The 22,443-nt window shown below is 41.7% G+C and overlaps 1 protein-coding gene across 7 annotated transcripts in view; it reads right to left on the bottom strand.

Moving 5' to 3' along the window:
- The window catches only part of SYT14 (synaptotagmin 14), a 116,812-nt gene that overhangs the window by 3,927 nt on the left and 90,442 nt on the right, over positions 1 to 22,443 (bottom strand). For all 7 annotated transcript variants that reach the window (XM_064164428.1, XM_064164424.1, XM_064164425.1 and 4 more), the window contains 3 exons: positions 18,174 to 18,442; positions 15,863 to 16,312; positions 1,589 to 1,778 (listed from right to left, as the gene is read on the bottom strand). In XM_064164428.1, coding sequence (XP_064020498.1) covers positions 1,589 to 1,778; positions 15,863 to 16,312; positions 18,174 to 18,442 — 909 coding nt within the window. The remainder of the gene's footprint in view (positions 1 to 1,588; positions 1,779 to 15,862; positions 16,313 to 18,173; positions 18,443 to 22,443) is intronic.

The raw sequence follows: 22,443 nt of genomic DNA, 5'->3' as shown, positions 1-22,443 counted from the left end.
GAGAATGGCAAGAGGTAACACACAGGATCTTCCTTCCAAAAGGGTGAGACAGAACATAGCATTACAGAGCTATGTGCCATGTTCTATGCTGCTTTCTTGCAATTTGGAACAGATATTGACCCCAGTGACACACAAAAGTGCTAGCTGAACAGTATGAGCTCAGAAAGCACACTTTGGGAATTAAGATACCAGGGAACCAATGTATTTGTCTTCAAAACAAGCACTAATCCTCTAAGTTGCATATTCTAAATACGAAGAAAAGCTCATCTCTCTGCAGAAATTACAGAAGATAAGCTTAAAGTTACTACTGATTTTGCTTTAAGGGAACACATGGTCCTTTCCCTCCAAGTCTCATGGTCCTTTCCCTCCTGTTCATTCCCTCTCCCATCCCAGCGCTCTTCAGTATTCTTGGCTTTCTCCATTCATTTCAATGCTTTATTTCCAGATAGGTGACCCTGGGACTAGCTACCTAATTATATAAAAGTATTAGAGATTCCTCTTTTGCCTTCCTTCTCTGGCCATGTTAACAAAGCCTGGCTCCATTAGTGTGAAAAGTATAGAGAAAGCAAAGCAGAACTAAATGTAATTGATGGATACAATAAAACATGGGCCAAGAAAGAAGAGGATCAGTCTTAAACTCGTTTTCTTCCTGCATTCTGAAGACAAAGTGAGAGGTACAAATTACTTATGAAATCTTGTCAGCCTGCTACCTAATCTAGTAGTACTCTTCTAATCTTGTAGCACTTGTCTAATGTCATACAAATCTGGGGATTGAGAAACAGAAAGAGGGTCTACAACCTGAGCCTCCAGACATAATCAAGAGGACCAGGTAGGTATGTCCAGCTAAAATTAAAGTTAATCAGACTCATCACCTTAAAATAAATAAAGAAATGAATAAATAAATAACTTTCACTTTCTCAAGCCATATCAAACAATTAAAGACAGCAAAACCACATGTGCGTGATATTCCATCTGGCTCCAGTTTAGGAGTGTATAAAGTTTAGAAGTATTTCAGACAAATGTATTTTTGAACAAATGCTTGAACACACAGTTCAAACCCTTTCCTAATGGTGAACATTTCTTCTGCACATCAAATACACCAAAGGTCATTGTGAAGACACAATGCTGTCTTCACTAACGTTCCCAAGTTATGTATATTACCACCACATGTACACAGGCACATAAGCAATGAAAGGCTACAGTATCAACCCCTCTAGGAACAGCAACAACTGTTCAGAGTGTTTATGTTAATATTAGCTGGCATGTACTTTCTCTTTAAACACTAACTTTTCATTCTTGGCCTGTGATGTGAGGCATTAGTAATTTAGCAATTTATCATAATGATAAAGGTAATTTATTAGTCAGTCATCATGAAAAATTAAAACAGTCTTGTCAGCTTACAATTAATATTTTGAATTTTAGATTTTGCTATTTCCCAATTGACTAGAAATATAAAACATGAAACAGATTAGTTGATGATTGCTCTATTTCGTTTTGATTGGATAAGACTAAACGATAGGATTGAAGTCTGTGCTACCGAGAGCCTCACCAGTACAGAAGCATTAGGATAAAAAAGCTTTTCACTCACTGGGTGGTCTGTTTGCTGCCAGGTTTTTGAAGTGGCTGCCTTTTATCACTTCTGCTGATAATCTTCCAGTGGTAGCATTATAAAGGAGGCCAATGAGGATTTCTGGAGCTGAGCCATGCACCAGCGAGTGACAAGAGGAGGTACTTTCACTGCAGGACAGTTCTGACACGCTCATTTGAGAGTCACAACCCTACAAAACAGATAACAAATTCCATGTATTTTAGGGAACCACATTACTGAGAAGCCAAATTTTAGTGTAATGCATAAAACATTAGTAAAGTAACTTACTGACAATAACAGAAGTTCCATTCAATCGACCAATAAGAAATGAACATCCTTTTACATACTCATTTCACACATTTTAGTGGTAACAAAAGACTAAAGCAGGCTGGAAGCAACTAATTCTTAATTCTGTGTTTCTATAGCTTTGTAACTCAGGAGAAATAATAGCCAAAGATGAAGAGCAGCCTTTATGATCTTTATTTACTTCAATTGCTAACATAAGACCTGCAACATAACTTGTCCATCCTGGAGAACATTAAACTTTGGATCAGAAAGTGGAAAACATTAGTGGACCTTTGAAGATAATCAAGTGCAGGAAATTGTTATTCATGCTTTTTAAAGGTTACTCTAAACTGAGAAATTATGAGTAGAAAAATAGACAAATGCAAATACAAAATGCACTCTGTCTAGAATAAAATAGTTTACAAGGAATTTCACTGATCCAGGATCAGCAATTTGCAATAGACCCTTTTTCTTGAGTGGGAAAGGAAGAATGCCACTGTAAAAGTCAGCAAGTGATGCTTTCATCTCTACCTTGCAAGCTTCAACAAAAAAATCTTCTCTCTCAGGCATTCTCATCACACCTTTGACAGAAGCAACCAATATTAATTTTTGTCATTTAAACATCTCATTACAGGCCTTGGGAAAATAACCAAACTGAACCAAGACCAAACCAATACAACAAACTTTCTTTACACTGGCACGATAATCATACCACAGTTATTCCTACTTTCTTGGTCTCATGGGCTATCAGTGAGGGAAAACAAGAAACTGGGCACAATCTAGCCCATGAAATGGCACTTTGCATTGCAGCTGAGTATTATCAGTACATTTCTTTCTGATCATAGAATCAACCAGGTTGGAAGATACCTCCAAGATCATCCAGTCCAACCTAGCACCCAGCCCTAGACAATCAACCAGACCATGGCATTAAGTGCCCCAGCCAGGCTTTTCTTCAACACCTCCAGGGATGGCAACTCCACCACCTTCCTGAGCGGCCCACTCCAATGCCAATCACTCTCTCTGCCAACAACTTCCTCCTAACATCCAGCCTATATCCCCCCTGGCACAACTTCACACTGTGTCCCCTTGTTCTGTTGCTGGTTGCCTGGCAGAAGAGACCAACCCCACCTGGCTACAGCCTCCCTTCAGGTAGTTGCAGACAGCAATGAGATCTGCCCTGAGCCTCCTCTTCTGCAGGCTGCACACCCCCAGCTCCCTCAGCCAGCCACATGATGCTCTCATGAAAAATGTAAATTGGATCCACAGCTTTTTTCAAATATGGCTTGACTCATTTAGGAACCTGCTAGCACCCTTTTAAGATGGCATAATGATTTTGTGAAGCTAATTCTTCCAGATTCCAAATGTCTCTATCATTTCCAGCAATAGCTGACACGGGCACCAGATCAGTCTTAAAACCTAAATAGCACAAATCCTCATGAAGATAAAAGTTAACTGTAAAAGCAAGTAAGTTCATCTGACATATAAAGCCCAACTGATCTCAAATTATAGAAGACATGATACCTATCAAGAAGAAATTATGAAGCCAGAGTAATATGCTTCATACTGACTTTTTAACTAGTTTTTCTCAACAGAATGTTTCCAAGAAGCCTGGTAGAAGTTTCAAGTAGCATTCCAGTTCCTTCTTAATAAGCATTCACTGATATTACAAAATGAATTATTACTACTAAAGAAGACCTTGAGCAAAATTCCAAAACTTCCAGACCCTAAGATGCAAATTCTGAATTTTAACTCTTTTGGTTACTTCCCCAGAAGTTCTTTGTTTCCAAGAATAAATTTCAAAGGGCTTGCAAATTTTAAATCACTGAAATGTGTACATATATGTTCATTCGGTGATTCTTGGAACTCACGAAACAGGAACATTTTTGATTCCTGTAGATAGTAGCTGAAGATGAGGCAGCAGTGTGCCCAGGTGGGCAGGAGAGCCAATGGCATCCTGGCCTGGCTCAGGAACAGTGTGGCCAGCAGGACAAGGGAGGTTATTCTGCCCCTGTACCCAGCACGGCTCAGACCACACCTTGAGTGCTGTGTCCAGTTCTGGGCTCCTCAATTCAGGAGAGATGTTGAGATACTGGAAGGTGTCCAGGGAAGGACAAGGAAGCTGGTGAGGGGCCTGGAGCACAGCCTTGTGAGGAGAGGCCGAGGGAGCTGGGCAGACCTCATTGATGTCTACACCTACCTGAAGGGAGGCTGTAGCCAGGTGGGGTTGGTCTCTTCTCCCAGACAACCAGCAACAGAACAAGGGGACACAGTGTCAAGTTGTGCCAGGGGAGGTCTAGACTGGATGTTAGGAGGAAGTTGCTGGCAGAGAGAGTGATTGGCATTGGAATGGGCTGCCCAGGGAGGTGGTGGAGTTGCCGTCCCTGGAGGTGTTCAAGAAAGCCTGGATGGGGCACTTAGTGCTCATCCAGTGCTCAGTGCCAGCATGATCCCATAAGTGGCTGCACCTCAGAACTGTTGCAGAGAAAGAATCAAGTAGATAGAACTAAAGAATCATAGAATCAACCTGGTTGGAAGAGACCTCCAATCTCATCCAGTCCAACCAATCACCAACCCTATCCAATCCACCAGACCATGATGACAATCTGGAGGGTCTAAACTTGAACGTTTTCCTACAGTATCTTCTAAATCAAAGTATTTTGTCTTTTGTTTTGAGAGAGGGATCAGGTTTGAAATAAACAAAAGCCTGTTGCTCAATCCTTAGTGTATAACAAATTATGAACCTTTTTTCTACAAAATGCTCCAGAGGCTTAAAGACATTAAAAGAAGTAAACAAATTCACTGATGGAACAATCTGAGCAATACTTTGTTTTCCATTTCACATATAAAAAAAAAGACTCCCAACATTTTGTTTCGTGCTGGCCCAGCAATACTCTGCTTTTCAGTTGTGAACTGGCAAATTCTAACATTAAAAGGAAGCGAGGCATTAAGAAAAATGAAGCAGCCAGGTGTGAAGCAGATTGGAAACAGACTGATATTACTGGGTAAAAACAGGGTTAAATGGTATAAACAAAGGTACAATTTCTGTGTCTGTGTGGGGAGAAAGAGAATTTGGGGGAAGCAGGTAAAGGATATGAGAAAAACAGAAAAGTAAGGTTGTATTTTGTCAGTTTTCTTTTGAAACTTGTCTTTTGAAAGAAAATAAAGGTCCTACAAGGAAGAGAAGAAACAGGAACTGGAGAAGATAAAAGAGAGCTGAGATCAATGGGCCTCAGATCAACAACTGAATAAAGACTTCATTGCAAGACAAAGGGAAAAAACAGGAGTACTCAGTATTATTAAATGTCTTCTCTAAAGTATTTTCTCTAGCACAGAGCTTATTATTCACATTATGGAAATCCATTGAGTGTTCCAACTAAGGTGTTTTGAGATGACCACATCTGTTGGTAACTAACCTGACTTTTGCTAAGTCTCTAAGCTGGACTAGAACTGAAAATAACAAACTTTTGACTCTCTTCTTAAGAGATTTTTCTTTTCTGTCTAGACATTTCAAATTCAAGAGTGCTAACAAAAAGGCAAGAGAAACAGTTACATTTTTACCTGCTCAAACCATAAATTTCATGATCACGTGCCAAATAGTAAAATATTAACACTGAAGCTGCTAATTGGTACAACAAGAACATAAACTTAGCTACCACAAAGCTTTGATCTCATGACAACATTACAATCCTACCAGATGCTTTTCATCCCCCTAGAAATCCGCATTCAGTCTTCTGTAGGCCACTTTGTTACTGCAGCTTCACTGCAGGAAATGTAATATTTAGACCAAAAGTTTCTATTTCTTTGAAACAATGTCTATGTAAGTTTATTTTGATAACTCTTCTCTGTCTTCCTCTATAAACACTGTATTTTAATAAGCAGGTGAAAAGAGGGACTGAGGTTCCATAATAGCAAGAGCCTTTCAAGGTCAGTGAAGCACCAGAAAAACCTAGGTGGAACTACTGTAAAATGCAGATTTTTAAGAACTGAGACAAACTATTAAAGTATTAATCTTGGCACAGTGCAAGCTGTCTCCTCCAAGATACAGATTGAATCATAGAATCATGCAGGTTGAAAAAGAACTCCAAGATCATCCAGTCCAACCTAACACCCATCTGTAGCCAATCAACCAGACCATGGCACTAAGTGCCTCATCCAGGCTTTGCTTCAACACCTCCAGGGATGGTGACTCCACCACCTCCCTGGGCAGCCCATTCCAATGCCAATCACTCTCTCTATGAAGAACTTCCTCCTAACATCCAGCCTAGATCCCCTGGCACAACTTGAGATTGTGTCCCCTTGTTCTGTTGCTGTCTGCCTGGCAGAAGAGACCAACCCCACCTGGCTACAACCTCCCTTCAGGTAGTTGTAGACAGCAATGAGCTCTGCCCTGAGCCTCCTCTTCTGCAGGCTGCACACCCCCAGCTCCCTCAGCCTCTCCTCACAGGGCTTTGCTCCAGGCCCCTCACCAGCTTTGGCGCCCTCCTGTGGACACCTTCCAGTACCTCAACATCTCTCTTGAATTGAGGAACCCAGAACTGGACACAGCACTCAAGGTGTGGCCTGACCAGTGCTGAGTCCAGGAGCAGAATAACCTCCCTTGTCCTGCTGGCCACACTGTTCTTGATCCAGGCCAGGATGCCATTGGCTCTGCTGCCCACCTGGGCACACTGCAGGCTCATGTTCAGCTACTATCTACCAGCACCCACAGGTCCCTCTCTGCCTGGCTGTTCTCCAGACACTCTGTCCCCAGCCTGTAGGACTGATGGGGTTGTTGTGGCCAAAGTGTAGAACCCTGCACTTGGCCTTGTTCAATCTCATCCCATTGGCCTCTGCCCACCCATCCAGCCTGGCCAGGTCCCTCTGCAGGGCTCTCCTACCTTCCAACAGATCAACACCTGCTCCTAGCTTGGTTTCATCTGCAAACTTACTGATGCTGGACTCAATCCCCTCATCCAGATCATCAATAATGATATTGAACAGGACTGGGCCCAGCACTGATCCCTGGGGACACGACTGGTGACTACTGTTAATGTAACTGAAAGTCAGATTTATGTGAAATGATAAAATTCTACAAAATTCACATTCTTCATCAAAAGTTTCTGCTCTACCTGGCGTTTTTTTACTCTCAGGAGAAAAAACACCAACTTCTGCATAGAGAATTTTCAAAACACATTGCTTTCTCAAAGACAATCATTGTAAAATGGAGATCAATTTGAAAATAATTCTTTCAGTCACTATAGCCAAGGGACTAAAAGCTTAAAAAAATCTACTTGCAGCTTTAATTTACCATAGATACCATAATGTATGGAGCTATAATCTTAGATGCATAATACTACTACACAAATTTCAAACTTTAAGTAATTTAGATTTAAATTTTTTTGAACAAAATTTAAAACCTCTGTGGGTTTTCCAATGGGGACACAGGATCATTAAAATAAAGTTTGATTTAACACTTTAGGGTGGCATCATTTAGGCACAAAACGAAAATGGCAAAACAAAGGTATATGATCTTAATCATGGCCAAAAAACATTCCATTCTGAACAAGTTCATAGCAAGACTTTTGTGCTGCGTTGCAGATTTCGTGAGAATTTGCTGTTAGCACTTGTGTCTGTGAGTTTTTTAAATGATCAGCTCTGCAGAACAAGACACAAAAGGAAGCCTTTGTGGTTTTCTGCGACTTCTATTCATCTGCACTTAAATGACACCTTTGTCTTCCTTGCCAGATTACAAAAGGTCACTTTGCTGTTCGGTAGATTCGATGGGCTTGAAATTTGCACAGCAAACCCTAGCGCCAGAGGAGGCAACTGGAAATGGATGCACAATGGGAAGTTACAGCATTTACTAAAGTGCTGCTAAAATCTACCAGCTTTTCATACAGCCACAGGCAAAAGAGAGGAAAAGAGGCAAGAAGCCTTTTATTACCGAATTCTGTTTTCTGAGATAAGACATGTAGCATAAAGAAACATTCAAGCACTAAAAGCTGTTAGATGTTTGTGCTAGCAATTTAGTTAAGAACATCTGACACAAAATGCAGACATTTTACCTACACTCCTGATGAAGCTGTTCTAACAGTTCTAACCCACACTCACTTAACGCCTCCCCCTCCCTTCACTCCCTGTCAAATTGCTCAGGCTAGAAGGATTTACTGTGGGATAGCTTCCCTGACCACAGACTTCTTTAAACAACAGCTCTGTCCAGATGGAATTATTCCCTGCTCCCTGGGGAAATTGATGGCAAATAATTTCATTTTTCACTTCTCCCTCTTGATTACACTCAAAATGAGAAAAAAAGAAAAAGATTCAGTGATCAAACAGTAACCAGAATTTATAAGCAGCCAAACCATGGATTAGTATTTGCTTGAGCAGACACTCATGCAACAAATCCACAACATTAAAAGTACACACGTAGTGCATTTATCAGTTAAATCATCTGCAATGAGAGGTTCACCCAGCTCTAATTTAATCTGCTAGTGGTACCCTTTGTAATTTAAGTCATGTTTAATCTCACGATTGGAAGATCACCAGGTGTTTGTAGATGGAAGGAATCTGCTTCAGTTCTTCGAGCTATCATGCACACCACAAAGAAGGGCAAGTTCAAGAGAAGACTGGATGAGGTTCTTAGTGCCATGGTCTAGTTGACTGGACAGGGCTGGGTGATAGGTTGGACTGGATAAGCTTGGAGGTCTCTTCCAACTTGGCTGATTCCATGATCCCATAAACTGGATTCTCTGGGTGTCAGCTGACAATTGATTAAGTCCACAGAAACAAAGGAGCTGTGAAAGATGGAGCTGAAGGTCAGAAAATGGGAGGGTCAAGCCTGACAAGAGATTAACAGGATCCCTTGCTAAAGGCAGTCTGAACAGAAACGCTTGTCTGATCCCAAATACAGACTCTTCCAAAATACAAAAGGACTCGTTGCCCTGTGCCCAGGTGGGCAGAAGAGCCAATGGCATCATGGCCTGGCTCAGGAACAGTGCAGCCAGCAGGACAAGGGAGGTCGTTCTGCAAATGGACTAAGCACTGGTCAGGCCACATGTTGAGTATTGTGTCCAGTTCTGGGCTCCTCAATTCAAGAGAGATGTTGAGGTGCTGGAACATGACCAGAGAAGGGTGATGAAGCTGGTGAGAAGCCTGGAGCACAGAGCTCAAGTTGTGCCAGGGGAGGTCTAGGCTGAATGTTAGGAGGAAGTTCTTCCCAGAGAGTGATTGGCATTGGAATGGGCTGCCCAGGGAGGTGCTGGAGTCGCCATTCCTGGAGATGTTCAAGCAAAGACTGGATGAGGCACTTAGTGCCATTGCCTAGTTGATTAGCTAGGGCTGGGTGCTAGGTTGGACTGGATGATCTTGGAGGTCTCTTCCAACCTGACTGATTCTATGATTCCATGATTGCCTGGATCTGAAGTAAAGAATGCTAGTGACAAACACTTGTATCACACTGCAAAGCCCAAGGGAGTAAAGTAAAAAAGTAAGTAAAGCAAAATCTAAAATTAAATGTTTGGCAAAAGTGTAAGTGATCGATGTGCAGATGAGGTAACTTCACCTGTTTCTGCAATCTCTCTGATAAGGATTTCAACCAGTGGAAATAAATTGCAGGAAAACAACACCCATGCTTTTGCTGAAAGGTGTCTCCAACTTACAAACACACTGTTTCTGTGAGTTTCCTTTTTCTTGTATGCTTGAAAGACAGTAATGCAAGAGGATGCTTGTGTGCACACATACAAGGAAACGAGAAAGCACTCAAATTGCTAGAAAGTAAACAGTTAGGGAACTCAGTATCTCTGCGGGAAACAGAACATTCCTTTGCATTCGTAAATTAAAAAAATGTATCTTGTATGCTTGAGGAAGATTTAAGCAGCAGCCTTTAGTCTTCAGAAGTGGAAAATCCATCCTAATGACAACCTCGATAATCTTTAGTTGTAACTCCTACAAAGCTGCTTGTGGGAAATTTACAGTCTGTTTTTACAGTATAATTATTTCCTTTAGTGCTCTCTGAAATTACAGCCCTGGTTGGGAGATAATACTTAAGCCACAGAGAATGATATTTGGAGAACCTCACAGACACCTGATGAGCCATTTCCATTTCATTTGTCTAAAACATTCAAGATTACAGTTCTAGAGAGTATTGTTTGTCACTGATGGACTGGCTTTCCAAGGAAATAAGTGCATTGGTCAAGAGGATTGATTCACAGAGAGTGATTTGCCATTGGAATGGGCTGCCCAGGGAGGTGGTGGTGTCGCCATCCCTGGAGGTGTTCAAGAAAAGACTGGATGAGGCATTTAGTGCCATGGTCTAGATGACTGGCCAGGGCTGGGTGATAGGTTGGACTGTATGATCTTGGATGTCTCTTCCAACATAGGATTCCATGATTCTATGATTTAATCTAGAGCAGTCAGTCACAGCCTGCCATTCAACTGAGGGAATTTCAGAAATGGAAAAGCATCATCATACACTTAAAACAGCAATACCTTGCCTGAAACATAGTTTCCATTATTTGCTGACCCAGATAACAAAGACTATGAGGATCAAAGTGGGTAAATAATTTTTCTCGAGCAACTTGATTAAAGGCAAAAGATACTAGTTTTTAACTGTTGTTTTACTCAGTGCAGAAGTATTAGGACAGAGAGACAATCTGTATCCTGGCTATGTGACCTCATCAGTGTTTATGAATATGTAAAGGTTGAGTGCCAGGAAGATGGATCCAGTCTCTTCTCAGTGATGCCAGCTGACAGAACAAGGGGCAATGGGTGGAAAGTAAAGCACAGGAAGTTTCATTTAAACATGAGGAAGATTTTTTTCACTGTGAGGGTGACAGAATCCTGGAACAGGCTGCCCAGGGGGTTGTGGAGTCTCCCTTTCTGGAGATACTCAAAACTCACGTGAATGCATTCCTGTGTGATCTGTTCTAGGTGATCCTGCTCTGGCAGGGGGTTGGACTGGATGAGCTTTCAAGACCCATTCCAGCTCCTAACATCCTGTGATTCTGTGACCAACTGATGATCTTGAGAAATAAATTAAACTGTTCACATTGCTGACTTCAAAGAATCATGCTAGTATTATATACTCAGGGTCATGTTGATAGATGCAGTTACCAAAGTAGGAACCTGCCTTCTATCTGGATATCAGCAAGGTAGTTGAAAGCTAAATTCAAGTGCTGTTTTTGCTAGTGTGTTGGAGAAAAGGCCCTTATGTTACACTGGTTTGTTGTTGTTATTGTTGCTGTTGTCATTGGTTTTGTTTGTTCGTGAGTTTTGTTTAAATCTCTAAAAATTTGAAGACCAAGTGGACTTTGTTAACTCTGCCACAGCAATGGCATGTATATTCAGCATGCTTTCATAGAATCACAGAATCAACCAGGTTGGAAGAGACCTCCAAGATCATCCAGTCCAACCTAGCACCCAGCCCTGTCCAATCAACCAGACCATGGCACTAAGTGCCCCAGACAGGCTTTGCTTGACAACCTCCAGGGACAGTGACTCCACCACCTCCCTGGGCAGCCCATTCCAATGCCAATCACTCTCTCTGGCAACAACTTCCTCCTAACATCCACTCTAGACCTGCCCTGGCACAACTTGAGACTGTGTCCCCTTGTTTTGTTGCTGGTTGCCTGGTAGGGGAGACCAACTCCACCTGGCTACAATCTCCCTTTGACTTTGACAGTCCTCATTTGTCAACCTATCCCAGAAATGTAAGTACCACTTTGCTAGCATTTTTATTTAGAGGAAGAGAGGAAGAAGAGAGGGAGGAAGGAAGGATGGGAGAGAGGGGGGAAAGGAGGGAGAGAGGAAAGGAGGCAGAGGGGGGAAAGGAGGGAGAGAGGAAAGGAGGGAGAGAGGGAGGGAGGCAGAGAGGGAGGGAATTTTAATTGTCCATGGTAAACATCTTGCTACTGACAATCCATAATGCATAATTACTAGACTGGCTTAGCATGAAAAGGTAAGTTTTGGTCATCCAAACTGTACTTCCATAATCAAAAAAATAAAAGGTATGATTATTGTTATTCTATCCCAAAAGGCAACCTGTGGGATGGTGAACAGGATGACATTCATTTTGCTTTTAAATAATTCTTTTATATATTATATATTCTTATATATAAATACACTTACTGTATGTAGTTTACTATCTATTTCCCAAACATATTTCATCCAAGCAGTTTAGCTTATATGCTTTTATAATCATATCACAGTGTTGTTCGCTGCCAGGAAACTTTCTTTGGGTGAGAAGAATGAAACTACAAACAAGTCCACAGTGATTTCCTGAAGAAAAATAAACTACGTTGTCATAGGTTCTAAAGTCCAACTTGGGTGATCAAAAAACTTGTCTACCACTGTACTAAAATGAAAATCTCTCTAAAAGACCTTCCTAAGCAAACTCGACTCAGAACAAACCATGATTGATTAAACTTTTGATGTGAAGACCAATTTCTATCAAAGCTGAAAGGGACAGAGAGGTGATGTGACAACAGCACTCTGGTTAGCTCACATAAGTCCTGTTCCTTCCTCCACATTCAAACGTATACTGAACTTGGAAAGTAGCATGTGATAAAATGAGGGGGCTGAGGAGGAATTCCCTGTTACGTGGGAGAGCTGCAGCAAGGCAGGACTGTTAAGGACAAGTGGCAACAGCCTGAGGATAATAGCTGCTAATGCAAGAAACAGCATAAGGAGGTGAGGAACAGGGTGAAATCTTGGGTGAGAAAGACATTTTGTGAACAGATTTGTAAATTTCAAGCTATGAGTAGCTCTGAAACCTACTGTTTCAGTTTGGGCCACCAGCATACCCAGTTCTGGAGAACGGAATTGACTCTTACCCCTTTCCAGGAGCGAGAATGAGGATACTGCACACGGATAGAAGTTTTAAAGAGAAGTTCTATTTACAAGAGCATAGAATTATAGAATCAACCAGGTTGGAAGAGAACTCCAAGCTCATCCAGGCCAACCTAGCACCCAGCCCTAGACCATCAACCAGACCATGGCACTAAGTGCCTCATCCAGGCTTTGTTTCAATACCTCCAGGCACAGCAACTCCACCACCTCCCTGGGCAGCCCATTCCAATGCCAATCACTCTCTCTGCCAACAACTTCCTCCTAATATCCAGCCTAGACCTCCCCTGGCACAACTTGAGACTGTGTCCCCTTGTTCTGTTGCTGCTTGCCTGGCAGAAGAGACCAACCCCACCTGGCCTCTTCTGCAGGCTGCACACCCCCAGCTCCCTCAGCCTCTCCTCACAGGGCTGTGCTCCAGGCCCCTCACCAGCCTCATCACCCTTCTCTGGACACATTCCAGTATCTCAACACCTTTCTTGAGGCAATCAGGTAGAATAAGTACAAGACACACTAGGCCCGAACTGGCCTTCTAGACTGTTCCAACCTTTCCACCCTGAGTCGGCCTAAGGTCAGCCAAAACTGCCCCCAGAAGCGGGGCCTACAAGGCCTCAGTGGCTCAGCTCCCCACAGGCCAACTCCCCCAGGAACCAAGATAAAAACACACATTGCTAAGAAAAGGGGAAGCAAGAAAGCAGGGAGAAGAAGTGGGAGAGAGATCAGTCAGGCACTATCTTCTAAGCTGTGATACGGTACCACAGTGTCCTTGGACGAGCAGGTCCATCCCCCTGGGCTGGTCCTCTGCCCTTATGGGTTTGTTTAAGGGGAGCCTGGCATCCCTCAGACTACCGCAGCTACTTAAGTACCATTCCAGTTTCCTGCATTGGCCGTGGCGTGCACTTGTCCACACTTTAACAGGCTCCCCGATGTAAGCATGCCATTCTGTTTGGAAAGGCACTGAACTTCTGGTCTAACTCCAACCACATTCTCTGGCGAACAGCTTTAGGTATAATGGCAAAAACATTAACTTCATGGGATAAAAAGTGTTCTTATACAACCAGAAGGCAGATGATGAGCTAAAAAAAAACCCCACATTAATATCAGGCACAGGCAGAAGCAAATAAAGTAAGTTCCTGCAAAAGAGATTAGCATAGCTGTTTGAATGGATTAAGAAGGTTCAGTGACAGAAGGTATATTTGATACATAAAATCCATATAATAAGCAGAATTGGGAAAAAAAACAGGACAGCTGTCACATGTTCAAGAAACACCATCATTAAAAGCCTGTCAGGTGAGAAGGCTTCTCAACAACAAAGCACTGCAGCTGAACGAGGAGAATTTAATTCAGAATGTACAATGCACCTTATCAGAGAATCATACAGACATTCAGGGTGGAAAAGACCCCACAGATCGAGGCCAACCACTCACCCTACTCTACAAAGCTCACCCCTAAACCATAGCCCCAAGCACCACATCTAAACAACCTTTAAACACATTCACAGATGGTGACTCAACCACCTCCCCAAACAGCACAATCCAGTATTTGACCACTATTTCTGTGAAAAAAAATTCCTAATGTCCGGTCTAAACCTACCCTGTTGCAGTCTGGGGCCATTCCCTCTTGTTTTATAGTTAATTACCTGTGAGAAGAGACCAGCACAAACCTCTTTGCAACATCCTTTCAGGCAGTTGTAGAGAGCAATGAAGTCTCACCTCAGTCTCCTGCTTCACACTATCTCCAGCTCCCTCAGCTGCTCCTCATAAGAAGGCTTTGCTTCAACACCTCCAGGGATGGCAACTCCACCACCTTCCTGAGCAGCCCATTCCAATGCCAATCACTCTCTCTGCCAACAACTTCCTCCTAACATCCAGCCTAGACCTCCCCTGACACAACTTGAGACTGTGTCCCTTTGTTCTGTTGCTGGTTGCCTGGTAGAGGAGACCAACCCCACCTGGCCACAACCTCCCTTCAGGTAGTTGTAGACAGCAATGAGGTCTGCCCTGAGCCTCCTCTTCTGCAGGCTGCACACCCCCAGCTCCCTCAGCCTCTTGTCACGGGGCTGTGCTCCAGGCCCATCTCCAGCTCCATAGCCCTTCTATGGACACCTTCCAGTACCTCATCTCATCAACCTCTGTCCATCCATTCAGCCTGGCAAGGTCCCTCTTCAGGGCTCTCCTTCCCTCCAACCGATCCACATCTGCTCCTAGCTTGGTGTCATCTGCAAATTTACCGATGCTGGACTCAATCTCCTGGTCCAGATAATCAATGAAGATACTGAACAGGACTGGGCCCAGCACTGATCCCTGGGGCACACCACTCATGACAACTGCCAACTGGATGTGGCACCATTCATCACCACTCTCTGGGCCCGGCCCTCTAGCCAGTTCTTGAACCATATCAGAGTGAATCTGTCCAAGCCACGAGCTGCATGCCTAAATACTTAGAAAAAAAGCAAAAGGAGATGATGATCACTGCCCATGTAGTAATCTCTTGTGGTTTTCATAGCAATACTTAAGCTTACCCTCAATTACTATTGCTCTATTAAAGAAATTAAACTATATGGGGGGACAAAAATAGAATTTGTTCAGCAGATAGGCAGAGTTTTTATCCGAAAACAAAAACCCTCTTCAGTTGGAACTACATATTACACTGTTTTTCACTTCAGACTGAACCAGAAATCAATTATGTACAAGGTTCTAAAGGGAAGTTATTAAAAATGGCTTTGTGTTCTCAGAATTCCTTTTTCCTTTCTTTCATTCCTGAAAGGAAAATATCTATTGCAACCAAGATTTAATTTGAACAGATGGAGGGCACTTGCTAATATAGCTTTTTTTCTTTTCCTTTTTCCTTTTAATTTAAATGCTGTGGATAGCAGAGTAAAGATTAAAACTGTATTATTAAATACCTATATATATGTATGTATATTTCCATGTATACATATATTTACTACTATATCCTTATTTATGGACTGGATCTTTCTAATGATTTATAAGGAAAAATATGGACAGCTTTTGCAGGTGGAAAGCTTACAGAACCTTTAAGGAAATTATCATCTTGTTAATATGGTGAAAGAAAAAATCAAGGGGATGGCTCTATAATACACTATTCTGACAAGATTCAGGATGCTGTGTACTGCTGCATTCTTATTTTGCTTCAGTTAGTACTCACAGAGACACTGTAAGAAGGTTCCAGTATCACTGGCACTGACATCTTCCCTTGAAGATTCAGTTTTGTCAAGTAAAAAATCTTCTCTCCCACAATCCTTTCTTTTTTCACGCGACGCACGCTGTACAGTCTGAAGCGAACTGCGTAATTCCCAATCATCTCAGACTCAACGTGATGAAATTTGAAAGTCTCTGTGAAGACAGGGCATGGTCCCCGTTGGATGCTGGTTTTTGCTCTCTGCTTCTTTATGGGGAGAAGAACTAGGTGTACTTGCCACGAGCTTCCACCTGTCCTGCTGTATGTGGGAATGTCTGTGACAGCTGTCACTGTCACCAAAAGCTTCTGTTCCTGTGAGTCATAGTCAAAAGTCACATCCAGTGTGCCATATTTAGCTACTGGCTCAGGATCAAAAGGTTTAGGAAGCTGTGAAGACGATCCTTGAGCTGACATATCCTGAAGAAAAAGAATAAAAGCTATTTATTTATTGTTCCTTTATTAATTCCAGTATATAAATGTATGGCTTTCTCTAAGCAATATGAAGAGACTATAATCTTTCTGTTCACAAACAAGACCATTTAACCAAAGCCTGAGGAGATGGCTGACTAGCAGTTGAGAAGAAATCAAGACACTACCTGGCCAATACCAGCAAAATCCAAAAGCCAATCAAACACAGCTCAGATTAGACTCTTATTTATGATCTCTTCTTCTGTGCCGTGCATGCTGTAGTGTATATACATTTATTACGAGATAGAACTACCTTTATTTCAGTGTGAGCATACACACGTTTTTAAGTCAATGTATTTACAGTGTTTTAAGAGCTGGACAGTGATTGAGAGCACAGTGATACACCAGCAAAGAGTACAGCACCTACTTGCACTTGCAGCTCTTGTTGCAGTCCTCAAGGGTTCTATGAATGTGTCAAAAAATACCACGGTTTTATTGACAGAATATTACTGGAACTGTATAAGATGGATCTGGATCTGTTTCGAATATATCCTTTGAACTTTTTGTAAACAGCATACTTCACACCTCATTTTAAGATTGAATATTGTCACTTCAAATTGTGAAGAGCATATTGATTACCTGTATTGCTACAACGGTTCGATAGTGATATCAAAACAAAAAGGTATTGTATGATTATAGATCAACCTACTGACTATACCAGAAGTTATTTCAAGTGTGAAAACCAAGTGGTTCTCCTGTGCATTTTCATATCACAAAAGAGACACTTGTTCATGTAAATTAATAGATGTTTTGGACTAAAAAAGTGTTATGTACTTATGTTAAATTAGTTGTTATACAGCTATAGGAATTCATTCCTCCAAAAGCTTCAAGTTGTGGCATGGCTATAAAAAAAGCTGGCAGCATTGTCAGCTTTTACTGAGTGTGCTTACATTAATGACTAGCGTGGCACAAACCAGTTAGAACTAGGACTAGAGTTGCTGCAATCCCATAGGGTTCAAGGGCCATATGTCCACACTGTGTGGAGATTGTGGTCCTAGCTGATCTCCAGGTACACGCAGGCAGGTAGAGACTGGAGAACGTTGCAACTGGGCCTTCCAAATATTGCACCAAGACCCCAGGTATGCAGCATCAACTTAGCATGAGGGAAAATAAGACAGAAACAGCTGCTGGCACAGCAAGACTGAGCCTAATATGCACTTCAAAATGTCAGATAGAGGTGAAAGACAGATTTGCACCAAAAAGCCTCTTTTGCACATGACACCACTAATGTAGACTTACCCGCAGATATCAGTGCAGTAACCTTTCTTAAAGATAACTGAAGGAAGTATGTGTCAGAAAGAAGGATTTCTTCATAGTAAAATAAATAGATATCATTACAGTTTACAGCAGAAAAAAGCAGAAAAATTAAGTGGAACAAACCTCTACATTACCATCAACTGTTTTTGCAAATTCTTTGTAATATTTCATTTTCATGAAAGATGTGTTATATCATGGTGTGTCCAGTTTGAAAAGCATTAACAGAGTGTTTCAGGTTTTTTAATTCAGCTAGATTGAAAAACTGTGTGGAAGAAAAAGAATTCTGACTAAAGTCCTCATAGCATGATGAAGTTTTTTGACTGCTTTAAAAAACAACTCACTCTTACTGGGAAGCTGATTGAAAGTTAAAATGTCATAATGACAACTGTAAAGTACAATCTGAAATCCTACTGCAATATGTCCTGACAAACTACTTTTCAAATGAATGAGCTGCTGTGCCAGTGTTTGTGTAGCTGTGCGTTCATCTTCAGATAAAAAAGCTCTCAAAAGTTTGCACCACACAATGCTTCAGAACTCAACTATTTTCATTTACCTCTGGACTGAGAACAGCTGTGCTATCACTTGGTACATCCTCTTCATATCCTTTGTTATGAAAGCTTTCTATTTCATGTCCCATGCTTCCCTCACTTGGGCACTTATATGAACATCTGGGACTGTTGCTACACTGTGAAAATTCACATTTGCTGTCTCCAACTTCCGAAGGCGTACATGAAAGATGAGGAGAACCACTATCATCCTGGTATGGAGGTGGCTGCAGTTCATCTAGGGGAGGTGTTCTTCTCATCCTCTGAATACAGTTTGCTGAGAATAAGTGAAAATTCTTTAATTACTTTCTGATTATTTTACATTGAAACAGTTCTGTGCACAATGGTTAAGGATTTGGACAGAGTATAAAAAAAAATAATTAGATAATAAATACTACTGAAAATTATTTGCTAAAAATGGAAATGAATGATTTCTCAAATGAAAGTAAAGTATTAAGTATAGTCACAATGGATTTTGCAAACCATATACAAATAAACAATGCAAAAACATGACGCGAAAAAAAATTCCAGCCTTGAGTTTCAGGGATGCTTACCTTGCAAAACCCTCTGCATCTATTAAGTCAGATTCTGTGCAGGTGGAATATAGACCAATTAGAGAAACAAAATGCACTCCCTAAAGCCATAATATCAAACTTCTGATTATCTCCCATGCAGCTGTCCATCCAGGGAGATGTTATTAAATTAAACTCTGAAGACAAATAATGTACTTCAAGGCTAACACAAGGCTTTTTGCACAAGTGAACTCTGCACACTAGTGAGCTTAACAAGTGCAGCAGTGTCACAAAATCTTGGTTACTTGCAATGACAGATAAAGGGTATATAGCAAGTGCCTAAAAGTTAGACAATAGATCCAGTCACTAAAGACAGTGGGAGAAGGATCATGAGCAATCTTGTATTTGGGATGAACACTTGGACCTGACCATCTTTGCTTCTCTCACTATAAAGAGATAGAAATATGATTATACATCTCCTTGGAAGAAAGTTAATTGAAAATAATCACAGCTGAATTTTGTACTTCTATTTTACTATGCAGCATTACACTGTTGACTAGAATTGGGAAAAGATAGCAAGATGTGCAGTAACTGGCATGAAAGGAATAGCAAGGATAGATAAATACCCATATCATGTTTTGTTTGTATTTTCTGTAGAGGTTTTAAATGAAATTCTGATGCCTTTTACACGTAGAATTAACTTACATGACAAAGTTTCAAAGCTATAGCGCTTTCCAGTGTCAGACATAACCATTCTCACTCAGGGAAAAATGAGCCCAACAAGGAAGTTAACAGAAGTATTAACATTAGAACAATATTAGATTTGATTTCACAGTTATTTAAGAAGGAAACTGATCTTTGCAAGATGACAAGGGTGGTACATTTTAGTTCCATCACCAAATTTTTGTATACAAGATTGCCCTGCCTGTGTCCTAAACTGTCACCAAGTACTTCAACATTTTAACTGCTTTGGAGCTAATTATCAATTGCTCACCATAGCACATAAACAAAGATAGTATGTGTAAGTTACCCTTTGTGGAATAGAGGTGAAAACACAGTAATGTGGCTCTCTTGGGGAAGAAAAAGTCTATCACAAGGGTCCTTTTTGCTCTCCTTTCATTTGGAACCCCAAGCCACAGTTTCCCACTGCACACTGCCCATGGGAGGTGAACCCAGACATGCTGGCTAGAAGGGAGCCAATGTGCATTGTAGCTCCCCAGATGGATAACTAAAGGATAGGGACAGGACAATTCATTATGGAGCACATCTACTGCACAGATAAATATTGGCTTCAAAGGTAACTGTGAAATCTAGCCCCCCTCTCCATTTCACTGGTTTCCTAGTGTAACTCCTTTCAGCGTTGGCTAAGGCAAAAGAGTAACTAAAACACTTCCACCTGATGATACTGCTGTCAGGAATCCTCTTTTCTCTGCTAAACCCATCAGAGCAAGCCTACCATTGAGTGATTCTGAGCTGCTGTTACAGTGCTCCTGCAAAAAGTCTTCTGCTCTTAGACAGTTCAGTACCACTAACTCTTGAAACTCCAGTCTCACATGGCTTGAAAGGAAAACAGAGCAGGCATGGACTCCCAGACTCGGAAAGCAATCATCAGTCCAGCAGACACACACAAAAGCTCACACATGAAAGCAAGCCAGGAGGTACAGAGAGAGTTTGGCAATCACCATGCAGGAAGGGTGAGAAAGCTTTATATGCAAAACACAGAGATGGGAAAGCATTGGTTCTCCCTCTCCCCCCCCCCCCCCCCTTTCTTTTAATATTAAGCAACTTATGCCCATGAAAGCTGAAACCTATTTTTAGAAAAGAACCTGAAATTTTAACAATAATAAATCAGTAATAAACATACTTTGACTATCCCATGAAAACAGAACCTCCTTTCCTCCTGTTCATAATTTGTACTACAGGAAATTTAGAGCAACATTTCTGCTCATTGTTGGCAACAGGCGACAAACAGAATCACAGAATTGATCAGGTTGAAAAAGACCTTCCAGATCATTGAGTCCAACCCATAGTATTTAATCCTCATCTAATACCCAACAGGATTAAATAAGACAATAATTGCCATGTAGCTCTGACCCTAATTTCTTTCTTTTCACTTGTAACCAACTCTGCAAAGACCTTTTAACTTCCAGCTTTTCCACAATCCAACAAAATCAAAATGTGTCTGGGTAACTATCAGCACCATTATTGTCTTACACGAGTAAATAAATGACTCGGGGACTCACTTTTGTCACTTTGAGGAACTCTATTATATGTCCCTGTGGGAAAACTCTGCACAGGTTAGTGGCAGAGAAGGTGCTTTTAAAGCAGGCAGGGAAGAAGTGAGGAAAAGAAAATTCTTATTAACCAGCTGTGACTCAGTCTCAGGTAAAGTGGAAACATGGGCAGACATAACTACTTATTTTTTAAAGTTCAGTTTATCAAACAGAAATCATAGAGTCGTAGAATCATAGAATGGTTTAGGTTGGAAGAGACCTCAGGGATCATCCAGTTCCAACCCCCTGCCACAGGCAGGGACACCTCCCACTAGAGCAGGTCGCTCAAGGCCTCATCCAACCTGGCCTTGAACACCTCCATGGAGGGAGCAGCCAAAACCTCCCTGGGCAACCTGTGCCAGTGTCTCACCACCCTCGCTGTGAAGAACCCTCTCCTAACATCTAGTTTGAATCTCCCCCCTGCCAGTTTAAACCCATTACTCCTTGTCCCATCACTACAAGACCCTGTCAATAGTCCCTTCCCAGCTCTCCTATAGGCCCCCTTCAGAAACTGGAAGGCCACTATAAGGCCTTCCCAAAGCCTTCTCTTCTGCAGGCTGCAGAGCTCCAGCTCTTGTAGCCTGTCCTCACAGCAGAGCTGCTGCAGCCCTCTGAGCATTTCTCCAAATCGATACAACATTTACCTTCTCCTGATAACTAACTCCAGCCTAGCATTTAAAATCTAAGGACACCTCTATCTAAAAAATATATTGATGTTTTCATATTATTTTGAAGTGAAAATGCCTCATTTTATATTAATTTACCCCCCCTCAAAGTAAATGATGCAATAAAATGATGATTGCATTTTACAGCTCTCTGAGAACACTGCTAACCTCAATTATATGAAGACATTCTGATGAGTGATGATATAAAATAAATTATATCATCAGACAAAAGTGAATACAGCAACACAGAATATCTGATATTGGGAATTTCCCTTAAAAACTACACAGAAGTAACAAATCAAACAATCACTCTGTCAGTGTAATTCTGCACATGTATCAAAGCTTAAAATAATAATTAAAAAAAAGCTGTGATAATCATAGAATCATAGAATCAATCAGGTTGGAAGAGACCTCCAAGATCATCCAGTCCAACCTAGCACCCAGCCCTAGTCAATCAACCAGAACATGGCACTAAGTGCCTCACCCAGGCTTTGTTTCAACACCTCCAGGGATAGCAACTCCACCACCTCCCTGGGCAGCCCATTCCAATGCCAATCACTCTCTGGCAACAACTTCCTCCTAACATCCAGCCTGTACTTCCCCCAGCACAACTTGAGACTGTGTCCCCTTTTTCTATTGCTGGTTGTCTGGGAGAAGAGACCAACCTCCACCTGGCTACAACCTCCCTTCTGGTAGTTGCAGACAGCAATGAGGCCACCTCTGAGCCTCCTCTTCTTGTGGTTGGAGAGAAACATCTGGACCTGAAAGGGAAGCCTGTGCTGAAGTGTTTGCATATTTACAGTAGAACCACTCTTTGTAACAGACCTT

The sequence above is a fragment of the Pogoniulus pusillus genome, chromosome 25, assembly GCF_015220805.1.
Source record: "Pogoniulus pusillus isolate bPogPus1 chromosome 25, bPogPus1.pri, whole genome shotgun sequence".
Lineage (NCBI taxonomy): Eukaryota > Metazoa > Chordata > Aves > Piciformes > Lybiidae > Pogoniulus > Pogoniulus pusillus.
This window is presented reverse-complemented; position numbering and strand designations above follow the sequence as displayed.